The 18,507-nt window shown below is 51.9% G+C and overlaps 1 protein-coding gene across 20 annotated transcripts in view; it reads right to left on the bottom strand.

Moving 5' to 3' along the window:
• DYSF (dysferlin) overlaps positions 1 to 16,337 on the bottom strand; it is a 237,169-nt gene extending 220,832 nt beyond the window's left edge. For 7 of the 20 annotated variants that reach the window (XM_010361938.2, XM_010361936.2, XM_010361942.2 and 4 more), the window contains exon 1: positions 15,812 to 16,337. In XM_010361938.2, coding sequence (XP_010360240.2) covers positions 15,812 to 15,899 — 88 coding nt within the window. In that variant the 5' untranslated portion in view covers positions 15,900 to 16,337. Of the gene's footprint in view, positions 1 to 3,007; positions 3,237 to 15,811 lie in introns of those variants that run through there. The other 13 variants (XM_010361937.2, XM_010361935.2, XM_010361941.2 and 10 more) reach the window with 4 other exon arrangements.
• Between the last annotated feature and the right edge of the window lie 2,170 nt (positions 16,338 to 18,507).

The raw sequence follows: 18,507 nt of genomic DNA, 5'->3' as shown, positions 1-18,507 counted from the left end.
GTCAAAAATATCTACCACGGCCCAGTTACTCATGGTATTTTTAGTTAATGAATTAATTAATATAAAAAAAAGAATGAGCAGTATTCATTAGTAGCCTCTACTATTAATAGAAGACCTTAGACGGGGAAGCCAAAAAATTGCCCTCAGAGTCCAGCCTCCCAGAGCTCATAGTCTATTTTGGGAGGCAGGTCATGAAATTACATCCGAGACAGGGAACAACTGCAAGGAAAGTGCGGCCAGCCCAGCCCCATACATTTCAGGCTGCCTGTAGGAGCCAAACACACAGTGCAGGCTGGCTTCTCGGCAAGCGGGCCACTGTCCCATCTGTGCCATGAGAAGGTTGGGCTCAGTGCTTCTCAACCCTGATGCACATCCAAAACACCTGAAAATTTGTCAGAGACAACACCTATGCCTGGGGCCCCACCGGAAAGGATTTGGCTTCAGAAAAGGCAGGCAGGGAGGTTGGCAGTGGTCTTTGGTAAAGCTCCCACACACAATGTTGACTTGCAGCCAGAGTTGAGTCCCCCCAGCCTACAATGCTTTGTAAGTTCTGAACTTACAAAGCATTGTAGTTCAGTGTGTAAGTGTGAACTTACAATGCTTTGTAAGTTCATTCACACAATCAGTCAAAAATATGTACCACTAATAGGTTTCCCTCCTTAGGCATCAACTCAGCCCCAAACTCCATCGTGAATGCTCCCACCAGGGGGAGCACATTAATTTCACCTGCCACCACATCTCAGCCCCATTTTTCCCAAGATGCGGTTCCAAAATAACCTGCATTGGGTATCTGTTAAATGCTGATTCTTAGGTCACCTTCCAGACCTGCTGCATCAGAACATCTTCAGATGGGGACTCTGGAATCTGTTTCTCAAACACATTCTACAAGTGATCCTCAAGAAGAGTCAAGTGAGTGGACCATGTCCCAGACTGAGTGAAGCTCCCAGGCACACCTGGAGGATGGCTAGAGGCTGGGCCAGAAAGGGTACAAACACTAGAAAGCACCTACTTGTGCTCAGCACTGGGACAAACCAATGAACAAATAGGACAGGTCACTGCTCTCAAGGCACCCTGATGCCCTAAGCATGGAGCTGAGCACAGCCCAGTGGGGGCAAGGGTGTGAGCATCCCTAGCAAGGTGCTGCTGCTTGTCATCCAGAGAGGAGAGACTCATGACAGCCAGGGGAATCCTGGGTGTCCTTCTGGAGAAGGTGGCATTGCCCTGGGCTTTGAAACACAAATAGACTTGAAACAGCTGGAGATGTTACATTCTATTATATGGTATTTCTGTTTTCCGAGGAGATCACCAGTGCAAATAAATAGTAAGGCATTACAAAGAAGGAATACAGTGATCTGGGTGAGATAGCAGCTGCACGTGTTCGGGGTACTTGGGCCAGGGCAATAGTAAAGAGGGGCCTCAAGGGATTTGGTCATCTTCCTGACTCAAGGACAGTGCCCACTCCAAGCGCTGGTAGCTCCCTGCTGTGACCACTGACCTGAACACATTTAACTTCCCTGGGTTTCAATTTCCTTATTTGCAAAATGGAGACACCGGTAGCCACCACGGGACTGTTACAAGACAAGGGAAAGAGTTGTGAGCAGACCCAAAAGAGTGTTAGAGCATCCAGAGCCATATACTAATATGTGCCCTGCTCAGTGTCCTTAGGGAATTTATTTTCCAGACAATCGTGACCCTGCAATTTCTGCACAGCAAAGCCTTAGGTAGCATCTGATGGACGATGGAGAATGAAGGACTTTGTCTTGAAGTTGCTCTTGCATGGTGAACTCCCAGGCATGTCACCGATCAATGAAAATAGCGAAATTTTCTTCAACGTTTCAAATCACACTTTTCAAAAGAGGAATACATATAACTTGTCCCACAGCAAAGAATAAAAGCTACACATAGATCTCCCTTTGCCAAATCGTGTCTTTCGCCTATCATTATTTTGGGGGTGCTTGGAGATATGATTCAGACCACGGATCAGACTTAAAGAGCTCCCTTGGTGCCTCCACTGAAGGAGTCTTATGAGAACACCAGCCACTCTTCCCTCTTCATTTGACCATCTTTTCTGATACATGGATTTTTCTTATTCTTATTTTGATTATTGATTCCACAAAGCTACAGGGTGTGGCTCCTGGCTAAGTGGAGACCCTCTCTCCTCTCCTCATTTATCTTTCTCTGCAGAACTGGGGTCCTGACTCACAGCTATTGTTCCATCTCTTAATTTTGACAGATCCTTCCTCTTCCCTTTCCCCTCCTGAGACACCCGCTCCCATGGGAATCCGTCTTGGAGGGGCTGGGGAAGGGGGTTCAGGACGCCTGGTGAGAAGCGGAGTGTGTGTGTGTGATTTCTCTGCTGCCCCACACAGAGATACCTGTATCCACTCTAAGCACTACATGTAGGGGCTTAGCTTCTTGAATTTAGAGAAAATATCCTTGACATTCCTCAAAATTCCTTGTATCAAGGCCATTTCCATCCTATTCTGTTCCTTTTCCTACTGATTAAGACGGGGCAGATTCAATATAGCCAATGTTGGATAAAGATGGGTGAATGAATGAGTGAATGAATGAATGAATGAATGAATGAATGAATGAATGAAAAAAAGACAGCTTTCAAAGCACATCATCTACACGCCCCGTTTTTCAGTGGCCCTGATTCCTCTCTACCTTCTGCACCCATCTTCCAACTTACCCTTATCCCCACTACCCAGTAAAAGCTCGGACTTTATTTCCTCTGGATATCAGTCTTAGAAAAGTTATAACCGCTGACCTACGGCACTTTCGCTTTTCCAATTTTTCAAAGCCCTGTGGCATTTATTGTGCTCTGCTCATTTCTCCTCATCGCCCCCCTGCAGAAGTTGGAACTGGGATTTCTGTCCCTGCCGACAAAGGGAGAAACTGTGGCCTGGAGTAGGGTTAGCTCCCGAGCAGGGGCTGCAGACCCGCCAGTGAGCGCCGAGAGTCGGGTAGCACCCGAGCGTGGGCGCGGCGGCCACGGGGCTCTCACCTCGGAAAGTCAGGCTTGCGACAGGGTCGCTGCGCCGGTCCTTCTTCGCACTGGGGAGGTTGCTGGCCCTCACCAGCAGGCAGCACAGCATGGCTGGGCAGCCCGGGCGGCGCACAGGCGCGCAGTCACGGCGGGAGCGGGAGCACCGGGCCCGAACACCCACCCAGCAAACGCCCGGCTCCCAAGCAGCCGCGCCAAGAGAGCTGTAGCCTTCGCTGCTCCTCCGCGGAGAAGTGGCCAATGCCTGAGAGAGGCTGCAGGGAGGACACCGGACACCCACTGGGCGGACCCTCCCCTCCGGCCCCTACCCAGATCCGCCCTGCCCGCGGCGGGCGGGGAGGGACAGGGGTCAGACGGGCGCCTGTGGGGGCGCTGGTCCCTAGCTCCGCGGGTCCCAACTGCTGGCCAGGAACCAGGCGCCGCTGATGCGGGCGCGCAGCTCGGCTTCCGAGAGTGCACAAGGCGCCGTGGGGCCTGCTCCACGGGAGCCTCCGGTGACCAAGGCTCCACACCAGCCAGGGCGCCCGGGCCTGGTGCGCACCGGTGCCGACTTGGCCGCCGCCCTGTGCGCTCGGCGAAGGGGTGAGAAGGAGGCAGGAGTGCAGGCGGAAGGAGTGGGCGATCAGAGGCGGGGATGAGAGTGTGTCTTCGGGGAAACCAAGTCCGAGGGCGCGCTGAAGGGGGAGTATGCGCAGCGTGCCGTGCACCCCGAGCCCCCAGCCTCCCCGCCTCTCGCCTCTCTCCACCCGCCCCATGATCTGCGCCCAGGAGCCCGTCCTCTCCCCTCTGCAGGCTGCCGGGGCGGCCGTTTGGGTTTTCTGGGACCCCCAGGCCGAGAGAGACTCCGAGGTTCGAGTCCCCGCCAACCCGCCTCGAAGCCTTCTCCTCGGCTGTGTCGAGTCACTCATCTTTGGAGGCAGAGATCTGTATTCAAATCATACTGAGTTCCCTGGAGAACTAGGGTCCAGCTGCGGCCCATTCTGTCCCCCGCAAGTCCCCCATCCTCAACAATCTCTACACTCCCTAGTCTCCACAGTGGGAAAGCTGCTCAAGGTGTAAGCCTTGAACGGTGATAGTCGTTTCGCTTATTATGCCTGGTTCCTTTCCAGCCTATGAACTTCTTGACACAGGGGCCCTGGCTTTGCGCTTCTATCCCCCAGCACTCCAGCACCTAGCCCCGGTCACGGCACTGTCCGTCTTCCCACGGCCCAAGTCCTCACTAACCAATCTGTTCACTCAACCTAAATGCACTGCTGCGCAAAATCTCAACTCCCTTTCCCCTCTCTTATTTTGAGGGATTCAGCATTCTCACAGGGCTAAGCCATAACCCTGGCGAATCCAACTCAGCCTGCCCCCAACCATTGATGTGTTGGAGAGTAACACAGCCGGCCTCAGGGGTGCCTTTTGTAGTCATGACCCCTAACTCAAGCGAGTCCTCACTGCTGGGGGCAATCATACTATACATCTTGTTTCCCTCTCTCCCAGATGCCCCTAGAATACCCCATCGCCCAACCCCACTCTCAGTTTGCTTCCTCTTTACGGAGCAGAGAACTTCCTCAGGCCCCCAGGCTCCTTCTAACGCCCTCGGCATCTCTGCCCAAATCCTGTGAGTTCTCTCCTGTTCTTACGAATGAATCACCTATACTCCCCACTGAGAACAACTGGACACTTGGACATAGACCCCATCCCCTCTCTCCCATTCAGTGGTGAGTCTGCAGTGATTCTCTTGCTCTCTTGCCTTAGCAAGTTCCCTTGTTTACCGGATCATCCCATCAGCACAAAAGTATGATGCTATTGCTCTCAAGAAAGCACACCCTTGACCCCACATCCCCTTCAGCTACTGGTCATTTCTCTCTTTTCACAACAATGCCCTTGGAAGGAGCTCTCCATACTTTCTGTCTCCAACCTCCCTCCTCCATTCTGTCTTGAACCCACCCAGTGACACCTTCAACCCCACCAGGTCACCAAAACTGCAAATCTTCCTCCCACTCTCCTTCAAAATACATCCAAAATCCCACCATTTCTCACCATCTCCATTGTAACTGCCCCCAGTGGAAGCCTGTCATCCCTTGCCTGAGTCATTTAATGAACTCCATAGACTCCCTATGTGTCTCCTGCTCTGCCCTTGCCCCCACGGTCTATCCTCAATCCAATTCTCATGACCTGGTTTTACTCAAAGTCTTCCGATTTTGCTCCCATCTCACTCAGCACAAAACTCAAAGGCCTTATGTAACCTTAAAAGCCCTGGCTGACCTCGCTGACCTCCCCAGGACCCATGCTCCTTCAAGCGTACTAGCCTTCCAGCTGTTCCCCAGACAGGCCAGACCAGCGCCTCCCCAGGGTCTCTGCCAGCTGTTCCCTCTGGCTGGCATGTCTTCCCTTCCTTCAGATATTCACTCCAATGAGACCAACCTGGCCACACAATTGAAAACCACAGCTTTCCCTCTTTCATCTCCATTTCAGGCTTTTTCTCTAGCACCAATCACTGTGTAGCACATGTGTCTTACTGGTTTTCTGTCTTCCCCATCAGAATGTCTGCTCCAAGGATGCAAAGGTTTTTGTCTGTTTTGTCCAGTGCTGTTTCCTCAGTGCCTGAAACAGCACCTGGTGCAAAACACGGTCTCCATAAATTCTTTCTAAATGATGGACTGAAAGAATAAACATTCATCCATCACTTCTGACTTGTTGAAAATAAGTCACATCCCTGCCTTCAGGGAGCTTCTGGTCAGGGGGTAGAGACCACAGAGGGTGGCAACCACATCTATAGGCACTGTGGGAAGTGCTCCCAAGAAGTGGAAGACTGGTAAAGGACAGAGCTGGGATGAGCATGGGGGTGGGGAAAAGGAAAGTGAGGAGAGTCTGAGCCCATTCTCATCACAGCACATTCTCTAGCTGCTTGGACCCTCTCCCCTTCCTCCCAACTGTACCCTTCTCATCTCCCCTCAAGATGAGGTGGACATTTGATTCCCTCAACATTCATCCAGATCCGCTTCCCTCCTAGCAGAACCTGACTGCTCAGTTACGTAGCCCCAGCTCCAGGATGGATCCCACTCTATCTGAGCACATTTCTTGGCAATGGCTATCGGTCTAGCAAGAGACCTGTGTCCTAAGTCATTCCCCTGGAGAGACAGATTTATATGCCATGAATAGAGAAGCCCAACTCCCTCTCCTGCTTCGTGTGCATGAGGAAGCTTATAGATCCAATTGCTGACCAGTTAAGGACATAGCAGACACAATGGACAGCAGACCAGAGAGAAAAATGGAGCCTGCCTGGGTGCAGGATGATACTATGGAGTTGCTGACAGCAGTGGCCCATCTGGAATGGCCACTGCCAAGACGCAGACTGCAGTGGAGAGACTGGCCAGTGCTGTGCACTCTGCAGAGCCGGTGGGGGCTGGGAACAGGTGGGAGCCCCACCCCCTACCAAGTTGGTGGGGTGGGAGCCCAGAGCTCCCAGGCACAGCTGCAGCTGCTTGGCTGTGGCCCCAGACCCAGGCATCCCTGCACTCTCCAGGGCCCAGGAAGCTTGCAGGCTCAGAAGTGCCTTCTCCCACTCTCTGGCCTCTCCCCACTCCAGTCACCCACTCCAGGGTGGAGCAAAGTTTTGTCCAAGCCCAGGTGCTGTTGCAACCCAGCCAGGTGTGTGCACTGACATGCCAGCCCCTTGTTGCCTCAATGCCCCCCGGACTTTGAGCACTGACAAGCTCAGGAGGGAAGCTGAGGGGCAGCTCTGTCCAGACCTGCAAGCACCCCTCTGCATGAACAGCCTAGGTGCCCTAGGCATGTTGATGGCAGTAGGAGGCAGACAGTCTCCTGGGCAGAAAGGGGTGGGTCCCTGGTGAAACCCCACCTACAAGCCAGGGATGGCCTGAAGCCTGGGGGCTGGGTTGCCAGTTCCAGGTGGAGTCCTCAGCCCAGAGTGAGAACTTATGGTACTTTTTCCCCTGGCCTGCTCCTGGCCACCCATGGACCAATCAGCGCACACTTCCTACCTTCTGAGCCCATAAAATCCCAGGACTCAGCTAGACTCAGACAGATGTTGGGACTACCAGGTGCAGGAAGGAGCTACCCACTCTGGGTCAGGTCTCCTCCACTGGTCAGGAAGACCTGCCTGCAGTGAGGAGTTACCCTCTGCAGGTCTCCTGTCTGCTGAGAGCTGGACACTCATCAGGAGAACCTGCTTGCAGAAATGAACTACCCCACTTTGGGTCTCCTGAGAGCTGTTCTGTCACTCAGTGAAGCTCTCTCCACTTTTCTTACCCTCCAGTTTTCTGTGTACCTCATTCTTCCTGGACACAGGACAAGAACTCAGGACCTGCTGAATAGCAGGAATGAAATAGCTGTAACACAAACAGGGCTGAAACAACCTGCCTTCCAACCCCACTCGCCACGTTACAGGTGATGAGAAGGAGATAAAAGCTTCAGCCCTTCGGGGAGCCCAGACCTAGGGGTCACATGGCTGTGACACCCTCTTTGGGGCTCTGCAGTTCCTGGTGCCTCTAAGCTTCTGGGCACCACCGCATTCCCTGGTAGTCACAGTGGAAGCCGCTTGCATTATGCCTGGTCCAGCTGCAGCCTTGCACAGAGCCAGCACCTGTACCAGCACCTGGAGCTGCCTGCCCCACCACAGCTGACATGCCTGGCTGTGCACAGTGGCCGGACCCTGCACTCGCTCACACACCCCTTGCTGCTCAGTGCCTGCCTCACCTTTGGCAGGCGTGGGATCGGGGCTAGTACTGTGAGCTGAGCATAGCCTGCCAGGCTGAGCGGGTGGAACGAGCCCAGTGGGCCCAAGCAAAACTCAGGCAAAGGTGCCACCAGTCACAAAGGTTTCCAGCTGGAAAAAGCAACACCCTAAGGATCCTGTGACAGAGTTGTATAATCTATGTGCCCAGAGCTCACTGCGTCTCTGGACACCAGTTTGTGAGCTGATCCCCTTAAGACTATTTATCATTCTATTTATCATTTAATACATTGATTTTCCCAAGGCTTAAACATGGGGTGTCCAGGAGGCAAACAAACCTTGCCTCTCTGCTCATTTAAGTCTATTTGAGCCAGGATTTCAGTTGCTTGCAGCCTAAATCATCTTCATCCTTACTGACACCCGTGACTTTGGTACCATCTATGTGCCCACAGCATCCAAGTGACTCCACCAAGTCTTACCACCACCCTCTCCTTCCCGGGCCACTGCAGGTGCCTCCTAGCTGGTCGGTCGCATCATCATATCATCACTCTGGCTATGTCTGGCCCATTATCCACACTGCAGCCAAGTGATCTTAAAACAAATATGATTAGGTCACTCTCCTGCTAAAAGCCTCTTGGGAGGTTTATCCAAAGCCCTACTGCGCTCTTGGGATGAAGCCCAGATTCATTTCCTTGGGACAAAGGGCAAGGCCATTCCACCTCTCACTCTCCGAGCTCTAGCTCCAGTGTCTTGTCAGTTTCTAGAATATGCCAGGCTCCCTCTCAGCTCTGAGGTCGGCTGTCCTCTCTGCCTCCAGCTGCCTTCTTCTCTTCCTTTGCAGAACCACCTATTCATACTTCAGGCCTCAGCTTAAAGATCACCTCTCCAGGAAAGCAGTCATGATATTCTGGGGTCTAGACGGGTCCCTCTGGCAAATGACTGCACAGCAGTGCTTTTCCTTCTTAGCACACATCACAATGGTCAGGAATAACTATTAGTGTAATCACCCATTTCGTGTCTAGCTAGACTGTGGAGGGGAGAGACGAGGGAGAGACCAAGGCTGCCTTAGTGACCCAGGTATTCCCAGCGTGTGGTACAGGACTGGCCTGGCATTGGTATAGTGGACACTGCACATGGCTCCCGGGTGTGGGTTCTGCCCCTGGTGAGTTCAGCCAGTTGTTCTCAAAGGGGGATAGTACTGCCCCCTAGAGGGATTTTTGGATATTACAAAGCTTTTTTTTCTTTTTCTTTTTTCTTTCTTTTTTTTTTTCTGTCTATCACAGTGATTCCTGGCTTTGCTTTTTCCCCTATCATACCGCACCCTACCCCAGCTCCAATCCATCAGAGTCAGCACAGGAAATGGAAATCTGTAGTGGGTGTAACTAATATTTCCATAGGAACATTCCAAGGGACTTCTGCCTTCCCTTGGCTTGTGTACAAGGAAAAGGGTCTCCCCACATCTGTTCTGCAAACCAGAAAAGCAACCACTGGTGATCTGACTCCTGGACACTTCCTGAGGCCTCTTTCTCATCCCAGGCTCCAACTTCCTGGTCTGGCTGATGTTCACTGCCCTGGACTTTTCCATAATCAGATAACTGATTCCTGCAGACTTCATACTGAGGCCTAGTAACTCAATAGGGCTTCCTCCCGAGGGGACACCATCAGGAATTAAGTTCTAATGGAAAGTGTGGCTGAGACCTGACCTCCACTCCCCAATATATGTTCTCCCCTTCATCCATAGAAATTTTCCATAGCACTTTACTTGGGTACATGGTCACCCAAATAAAAACATTTCCCAGCCTCCCTCATAGCTGAATGTAGCCAGGAGACTAACTGATGACCAACAGAATATGAGCAGAAGGGCTGTATATAACGGCCTGGAAGTGTCCTTAAAGGGAAGGGGCACGCCTCCCTGGCCCCCTTTCCCCTCTGGCAGGAATATAGACAGGGGCGTGCGCCATGATGAACCACATTGTCAGAGGGAACTTCTGGGGATAACAGAGCAATAAAACAGGAGGAGCTGGGGTCCTGGACAGCCTGTGGGTCAGAGTCTTACCAGCCAGGACTGTCTACATTCAACTATTATGTGAGTGGAGAGACCATCGTGCTTATACCAGTGTTAGTTAGGGCTTGTTTACAAACAGCTAGGTCTGCATCCCACCTGAGGCTTCAGGTGAGGGCAGCCCCTCGGGACCCCAGGCTACTCCAGCCCCACTGTAAAGGTGATAGGGCCGGCTTAGGAGCCATAGCCTGGAAGGAAGGGCTTGAGGGGCCTGTTTGCAAACTGAGTTTCATGCTTATTGCAGTATTTCAGGGCTGACAGAGGTAAGGGGGAAGGGGACTAAAGCTCTCCCACTCACTCCATCCTGTAGTCACTGATGACAGGTGCTGCCTGATGAGCCCAAGGGAGAGGACACTGGCTGTCTTCTCTCCAGAGAGTCCAGGCCCAAGGTCTCCAGGACTGAATGAAATACTGTGTCTCAGAAGTGGTCACTGGTGTTCTTTGGGACACATCCAGCCTACAGACATGTAGTCTTTAATCAGTACAATGTTTTATAACAAAATTGTACCTTAAACATTAGAAAATTTTTCCATATAAATCTGAATTTACAGCTTCTCTTGAAAAAAATCAGAGAAGGTGGCATCTGGGCCTAGATTTTCCACCTAACACTGACCGTCTGGCACCTGTAAACCAGGTGTCCCCCCTCAGCTCACTCCCAGTAGGCATATATGATGTCCCCTCTGGCTTGATCTCAGTCCACCTGCCACGCTTCTGGAAGTGCATGAGTTTGTGACCCCTGTCACTTATTTGTGGCCCTACCTTCCTGACCATCGAGGAAGGCATGCTTCTAATCCCCTCTTGCTGCTGGAGTTGGGCCAGTTCTCCTTCTCTGACCACATTCTCCTAATGTTAGCTGGTTCTTTGTGTTTCCCAAGACCTAAACATGCGGAGCCCAGGAGGCAAACAAACCTTGCCTCTCTGATCAATGTCCTCGACCTTGAGAGGAACATTCTATATGAGTTAACAGGACTCCTTCAGGGCGTATTTGCCAATGTCCAAAGGCTTCCAGAAGTAGAGATGAGGCCTTCTTCCCTCTCCCTTCACATTCATTTAAGAATGTGTGTCCGGTGGATATCCCAATCCACCAGCTAGAATTGACAGGGGACCTGTGTGTCCAGCAAGAGGGTAGAACCCACGTTCAGTCCTGGTTCTGTCTACAGCCATGATTAGAGCCAGTCAGGGGAGAAATCGTCCACAGTGGAAACAGTCCTGGGCTTCTGTCCTAGGCCACCCTTTCCTAGTGGTGTGACCTGAGGCATGTGATTGGACATTTCAGTGTCTGTTTCCGCTTCTGTGTAATCAAGAGAACGAGGACAGTTTGCAGTGGTGTTGGGAGGATTAAACAAAACACTAGCAACTCCAGCACAGCATACATCCACAATAGATGTGAATGCTCTGTCTGCTAACATCCCATGCTAGTGGACAAATCTGGAAAGAGACTAGTATGCAGGAAGTAGAGAAAGAAAGTGAGTTTGGCCTGGGGAGAGGGACTGAAGAGGTTTGTGGGCTACTGGGGTGTCACCAGAGGAATATTTGTTCCCGGAAAGAGAAAGTACCCCAGTGAGGGCCACTGCCAGCCATCAGGCAGGTGGCCAAGTGCTTTCACCTCAGAAGGGACTGCTCTAGGAGGGGCAGCCAGAGAAGACAGGCCCAGTGTCCCTAGGGGCAGACAGATGGCCACCCACCACTCAGCCTGTTGTGTCCAGCCTGGCAGGACAGTGGATGGACAAACAAAGCTGAGGACAGACTTGACCAAGCAAAAAAGACATTGATGGATGTGTACAATTATTTCTTAGTACATGTACAATATATGTTAATAATAATGATTATCATAATAAATTTATGTAAAATTATATGTAATAATAATTATTATAGTTAACATTTATTGCTTGCCTGGCTGTTTGAAATGCTTTATATGGACTAACACATAAACTCTCCAGAATCATTCCTCCAAAGCAGGTACAAGCTATTGTTATCAACACTTTACAGATAAGGAAACTGACATAGAATGGTTAAGTAACTTGCCCAAAGCCACACAGCTGGAAAGTGGCAGACCTGGGATCCCGAGTTCAAGATGCAGGCAGTCCTTCTCTCCCTCTTGTTCAATGCTGTTATCCCACTGGACTGTGACTCAGGCTGCCAGCTAGCTGCTCTTCTGAGCCCCCGCCCAACTTTTACTTTCTCCTAGACTGGCTAAGCTTGGGATCCACAGTTACATGACCCCCTCCCTGGAAGTTCCAGAGCACCTGCCACAACCACCACAGGTTGCCCACCTCAGTGCCACGTGACCATTGCTCTGGCCTTGGCTTATCAGAATCTAGGCAGCCACCATAGCCCTGTCAGAGCTGTGAGCTGGCCCGGAATGAGGGTACTGCCTGGAGGGAGCATCCTGCATCAACTGGTGACTGACTGGTCCCATCAGATATAGAGAGGGTGAAGCAGAGAACAAGGGCTCCCTGAGATAAGAAAGCATCTGCAAGACCGGAACATAAGGGCTGAGGATGTCTGTGCTTGGGTGAGCGAGCAGCAGTAAGGACCATGCACGTGATGTGGCAGGATGAGAGAAGTCAAAGTGCAGACTGAGGGGGGCATGAGAGTCTCAGCCAGGCGTGGATTCAAGTCCTGTCCCTCCACCTTTTCTTGCTTGTCTTTGGTAAATCCATGCTAAAGCCAGAGGTAGATAGTAGAGTGGTTAAATCTGGGGATATTGTGGGGGCTCAGGAGCCAGATACTTAGACTCGAATCATAACCCCACCACTTACCAGGGTATAACCTCAGGCAACTTACTTAACCTCTTCATGCCTCAGTTTCCTTATCTGTAGAACAGGAGTGATGACAGTTGCTACCACATATGCTTGCTAAGGGGATTGAGGTGTATGTGTCTACATGTAAGTGCCTGGTACAAATTATAACTGGGTCATGATGTAGCTTATATTAACTTCCTAGTTAGAACAGTATCTGCCATAAAATAACCATGGTGTCAGTAAATAGATCTCTTTCATAGGACTGTTGGTGGGATTTTAAAGAAACACCATCTGATAATGGTATGCTTTTGTGCTTAGCAAATGTCCATTCCCTCTCTTTGTGAGGAACACGCACTTGAAACCCCAGAATCCTCCATCTTTTGGTCAATTGTTTCACACTGTGCTCCTGCAGCCCTGCACTCCCCCTTCTCTGACTCAGCCTCTTGCTGGGGACCCCAGGCACCGCCCTCCCTGGCTGGCTCAGGTCCGAGTGCCCTGGGTGTGGGCAGCACATGGTATGCTCTCCACAGCACTTTCTTATTCATGCGCCAAGGATGCTGAGAACAACAGAGGGCACTGATGAGGGGTTGGGGGTGGGGATGCTGTGGCCACTATGTGACCTTGGCCAGGCTCCTGCACTTCTCTGGGCCAATATCCTTGTCTTTAAGGGGGGATAACATACCTGCCCTTTGCCTCACAAAGCTTCTGTGAGCTTGAAATGAATGTCTACATGCACAAAGGGGCTGAAAGTGTGGCTACAGGGCATTATAATCATGTAACCAAAGGAGGGGCTTTATGGGACAACAGATAAAGAGTCTCAGAAGAGCAGACCCAGCCCAGCTGGGGAGGGAAGGCTTCCCAGACTGGTGTTTTGCTTTGAGCTGCATCCCTGAGACCAAAGTCTTCTGTGTAATCATTCACCAAGCTGACCCTGCCAGGGAGAAGGAGAGTGAGCAGGCCTGAATGTCATAGGGAGGCCAAATTTGGACATGGGTTAGGAGCTTGGCTAATGCAGGAGGTGAAATGTGGCCAGGGGCTGGGGGAGGGGAGGGACTGCATTCCCCAGGACGGCCTGGCGGTTTCAGTGATGACTAGGGGTGGGGGCTCCAGCCAGTCTCTTCCTAGGCTCAGGGTCTCATGACGGATTGGCACAGAAAATGTACTTCCTTTTCCCAAGGTGAGCTGTGTGCTCTGGGCCCTGGAAAGGGGGAGCCTACCCTGAAGAGTCAGGCAGCAGGCAAAAGGCAGGTGGGGGTGAGGAGAGGGTCCAGCCAGGGATGTGTAAATGGGAGGATGCAGGATGGGGGGAACTGTTCCACACACAGGCCCTTGGGGCTGAAATAACAAAAGCCACACCAGCGGCACTTCCTGTACTTGTGGGTTTAGAAAGTGCCTGCCATCTATTATTCATTCTTTCCTTTCTCCAACCAGAGGTCTGAGCCTAGCCTGGGTGAGGGACCATGAGGTAGGAGCCTGGTGTATTGAGTGTATGGGGATGCAGAGGGGGCATGTGGTCAGGGAAGGTGGAAGAAAATCTGGTTCAGGCTGAGTGGAAGCCAGAGACAAAGCCCCTGACAGCAGGGGCTGCTGCAGCTGAGTGTACATTTGTGCACCTGGGGAGGGCACCATTCACAAAGCCTACTCAGCCCCCAGGTTCGGGGGCTATAAATGGGAAAGAGGTGCTGGGGTGGGAGGAGGCTGCTTCACCCACAGAGTGCCTGTCCTCCCTCCCCTCCATTAAGGGGCTTTTTTCAGTATGAATGGTGCCCCCTGGAGTTGTGCAACAGGAGCCCAGAGCCCTCAACCAGGCTGCTAAACAGGGCCACTGACCTGACCTGCCCAGAGCTGAGGATGCAGAGAGGAAGCATGAAAAACTCCCATGTCCTCCCTGCTGGAAACACCTGGATAAAGCTCATTTCCAGAGGCCATGTGGGAAACTGATTGAGAGCAGGTCAAAGCAGCATGTTAGGAGAAAAAGCACAGCTGGAGTGCCACCACCACCCCTTTGGCCCCTGCTCTTGGTGCACACTGCTTTCCAGGCCTCAGGACCATTCACCAACTCCTCCTTGAACTTTGCTCTGGTCCAACAAATCCAGAAGCCCTGAATCTCACACCCAGGAGAGTGTACTCATGACATGATCCCCTGCACATGCTGAGCTGGACACGGGGCCTGTGCTTTCAGAGCTTCTATTCCTTGGAACATCACAGGTGTTCCAACGCTCCAGAGTGTGCATGTGCTTGGGATCGTATGTGCAGATGGCATCTGTGAACAGGTGTATCCAGGAGCTTGTGAAACTGAAAGGGAATGTCTGTGCTGAATGGCCAGAAACCAACTAATACTATGATTTCTGGAAGCCTGGGATGTAGTTAGAAGTCAGATCTCTGGGGAGAAGGGGAGTGGCAGGTAGCGGAGGCTGAGAGGAAAACCCACAGGCTGGGTGGGAGGTTCACACTCTTTCTCCCTAGTTCTTCTCCCCCAGTATGGTTCCAAGCCCAAAGACCCAGCTGTGTAGATCCTAGCTCTGGCTTGGTCCTGAAAGGTTCCTGGAGAGCAGACAGGGCCCATCCCTCAGCTCCTGGAGGAAAAGTCAAGTCATAACTCTATGAAGGTCCTCCTGCGGGAGGTCCCAATCTGATAGGGGAGTGGCTTTCCTGCTCAAGGAGGCCTCACTCTGATGATAGAAACCAGATAGAATCCACCTCCCTCCATCCACTGGTCCGTTGGGGGCAGGGGTTGGGGGCAGAGAAAGTCTCTAAAGGTTGGTGCTGTGACAGCTGTGCCCAGCTGCTAAATTTCCCCCATCCTGTAAAAGGGTAGGGTGCCTCCGCCTCCAGTGGCTGCCAGCCTGCCAGGCCAGCCTCTGAGAGAGAGCAAAGGGCCAGGAAAGCAGCCAGGCGCAGACCAGGGCGGGAAGAGAGCTGGGTTATAAATAGGCCTGGGACCAGGCCTTTGGGGAGAAGGAGGAGAGCCCTGCAGTACAGCGCTTCGCCGCTTGCAACGCGGAAAGGCCTCTTTTCAGAGATCCCGAAAAGGTGAGAGGAGAGATGCTGGTCCCACTTTCCTGGCCTACCTCAGTGCCAACCCGGGCTGAGCTTCCAGGAGAAGCACCAGTCAGGCACATCTCTCCTTCCAGCCTCAGTTTCCCTCTGAGTCGCCCTCTGCAGACCTGTGTCGTTGCAACACTCAACGTCAGTCTGGAGGGGCCAGAAAGTCTCCTGTCTCTCAGCTCCAGGTGCTCTCCAGGGTTGAGAGCTGCGGCGTCACCTCCTCTACCCAACCCCGACCCCCGGCGGGGGTGGCCGGCCTCTCCTACCTGCAAACACCGCGGAGCAGTAGGCATCGCTGATGTCGGTGTCGGGTGTGTGGACGTTCTCAGCATAGAGGATGAAGACCCTCAGCATGCCTGGTGCGTGTAGGGCCCCGTGCGCCCAGGGCGCAAAGAGGGCTCGGAAAGGTCGGGAGGGCCGAGGCGCCGCTTGTGGGTCCCCTAGCTGGAGAGGGTTGGCTGGGCGAGGTCGGCTTGGATCTCTGGCTCCTGGCTCAGAGCTGTTGCTCTTAAAGGGGAACGGGCCACCCCTGGCTGCTCCAGTGGGCTAGGCTGGGTACCCACCCGTGCTGGGCTCACCACGCTTGTCAGTCGGCGTTCCGAGAACAGGGGCTTCTGCTCATCTTCCACCCCCGCCGCCCTTCCCGAGCTCCGACGAGCTGTAATCTAATGCTCTGGCTGCGGAGTCTCCCAATGACACGGCATTTTGCACCTGGCTGGGCGGCGGCCGCGATGGCCGGGGGCTGGACCAGGGCTCCGGGCGCCCGGCGTAGCCCAGATCTCGCTTTTGGACAGGAGAAGGGCTCGGCTCCTCCCCCGAGCTTCCACCCCTGGCTGAGCGCTGCGCCAAGTCGGTTGCCTCCTTCCGCCTCGGGGATTGGAGCAGCCTCTCCAGAACCCAACCCGACCGCCCGGGTAGGACGGGGGATCCTGGGGAGGCTCTTTCCGTAAGAGAAGCCTGGAGCTGAAAATTTCATTGACAAGCAAGGCAGCTGTCTTAAAAACTTTGCCCCCTTTTTCTGGCTTTAAAAGCAGCACATGCCATTTTAAAACAAAAAGCATATAGACAGAAATCTCTGGTTCTAAAAAAAATAGTTTATGAACATTTGGGTATTTGGCAGCCCAGGCTTTCTCCTCTGAATGTATATACACATGTAAACTGCAGTATTTATTATGTATCTGAGTATAGAATGCAGTCTGTGTCCCATGTTTTCATGTAACATCTTGCATCATTCAAAAATCATTCATAAAGAATATTTTCAGTAACTATATAATTGTCTGTCATATGAATGCACTAGATTCACAAACTTTCTCTTCTTTCACATTTAGGCTCTCCCCAGATTCTATTATAATAGTGAGAAAGAGAGTTTCTTTTTAATAAAACATAGATATAAACTCATCTTAGCCCCCCTCCCCACCGCCCAGTTCTTCAGATTAGATTCTAAGGTCACAGGATATGACTTTTTTTAGGTTCTAGTACCTATTGCTAAACTGCCTTCCTGCAGATATGTAGATCCACACTCCTGGCAGCCTGTGACTCACCTTCTAAAGAGGGCCAGTTGGATGGGTGTGCAGCTGTCAGCAAAACTCCCACAGCAGCCCATGGTAGACACACCCAGGGCAGGATGGGCTGGCCGCTGACAGGTGGCTGATTTTTCCCCATAGGGAGATACTAGAAAAGAGCAACACTCCCCAAAAAGGTCTATAATTTCAAGATTAGGGTAGCAAACATTTCCTGTGGTCACTCAGGGTCCTTCTGTAGTGATCTATGCCTTCTTTTCTTTGCATTTAGCACAATGTATGGTGGGGAGATGAAGAGGAAGAGGAAGCGGGGAGCTGAAATTCATTCATTTAATGGGAATGTATCAAGTCCTAAAATAAGTCAGGCACTGTCCTGGGTCGGGGACACAGTGGTGGGCACAAGTGACACAGCCCATGTTATGGGCTGAATTAGGTCCCCTCAAAATTTCTGTGTGAAAGGCAACTCCAGTACCTTGGAATGTGATTCTACTTAGAGACAGAGCCTTTAAAGAGGTGAACAAGTTAAAGTGAGGTCATTGGGGTCATCCAATCTGACCAGTGCCCTTATAAAAAGAGGAAATTTAGATACAAAGACAAACCAGGGATGCACGCACACAGAGAAAAGGCCATGTGAAGACACAGGGAAAAGGCGGCCATCTGCAAGCCAAGAAGAAGTGGCCTCAGAAGAAATCAAGCCTGCTGACTACACCTTGATCTTGGACTTCCAGCCTCCAGAACTGTGAGAAATAAATTTCTGTTATTTAAGACCCCCAGTCTGCAGTACTTTGTTATGACAGCCCTAGCAAACGAGTAGAGTCCCTAACCTCAAAGAGCTTCCAGTTCAGTGAGTGAAACTGACAGTTATGGAATAAACACGTCAGTCACATACCATTACAAATATGTAAGCGCCATAAAAGACAGAAAATGTGGGAGTGTGAGAACAGAGAGCAGGGAGTCCTCATCGAGTGCCCAGGACAATAAGAGCTATTTGAGATAAGATCTGAAGGCCAGCTAGGAGTTCACTGGGCAGGACTGAGGTGGGGGCAAGGAAGAGAGTATTCCAGAGAGAAAGAAGGAAGCGCTCTGTGTCAAGGTCATGGGAGGAGAGGAGTGTAGATTAAGGGGTTGTGGGATGGGGCAGGCAGGCTGGAGGGCACCATACAGGGCCTGGGGGAAGCTTCCTAAGGCCTGCTAAGTCTAGAGGAGTGGCAGGATCTGATTTACATCTCAAAAGCTCCCTTTGGCTACCCTTGGAGAACAGAGTGCAAGGGATCAGAGTGGAAGCGAAGAGTTAAAAGCTACGGCAGAGGGTCAGGGTGACAGTTGATGGTGACTTGGACCAAGATTGTGAAAAGGGGGATGGCGCAAAGTAAGGCAAAGCTAGGAGGAAGAAAGGAAATTCTGCAAGAGCTGGTGAAGCAATCAAGTTTCCCACTACAGAA

This window comes from Rhinopithecus roxellana, chromosome 17 (genome assembly GCF_007565055.1).
Source record: "Rhinopithecus roxellana isolate Shanxi Qingling chromosome 17, ASM756505v1, whole genome shotgun sequence".
Lineage (NCBI taxonomy): Eukaryota > Metazoa > Chordata > Mammalia > Primates > Cercopithecidae > Rhinopithecus > Rhinopithecus roxellana.
This window is presented reverse-complemented; position numbering and strand designations above follow the sequence as displayed.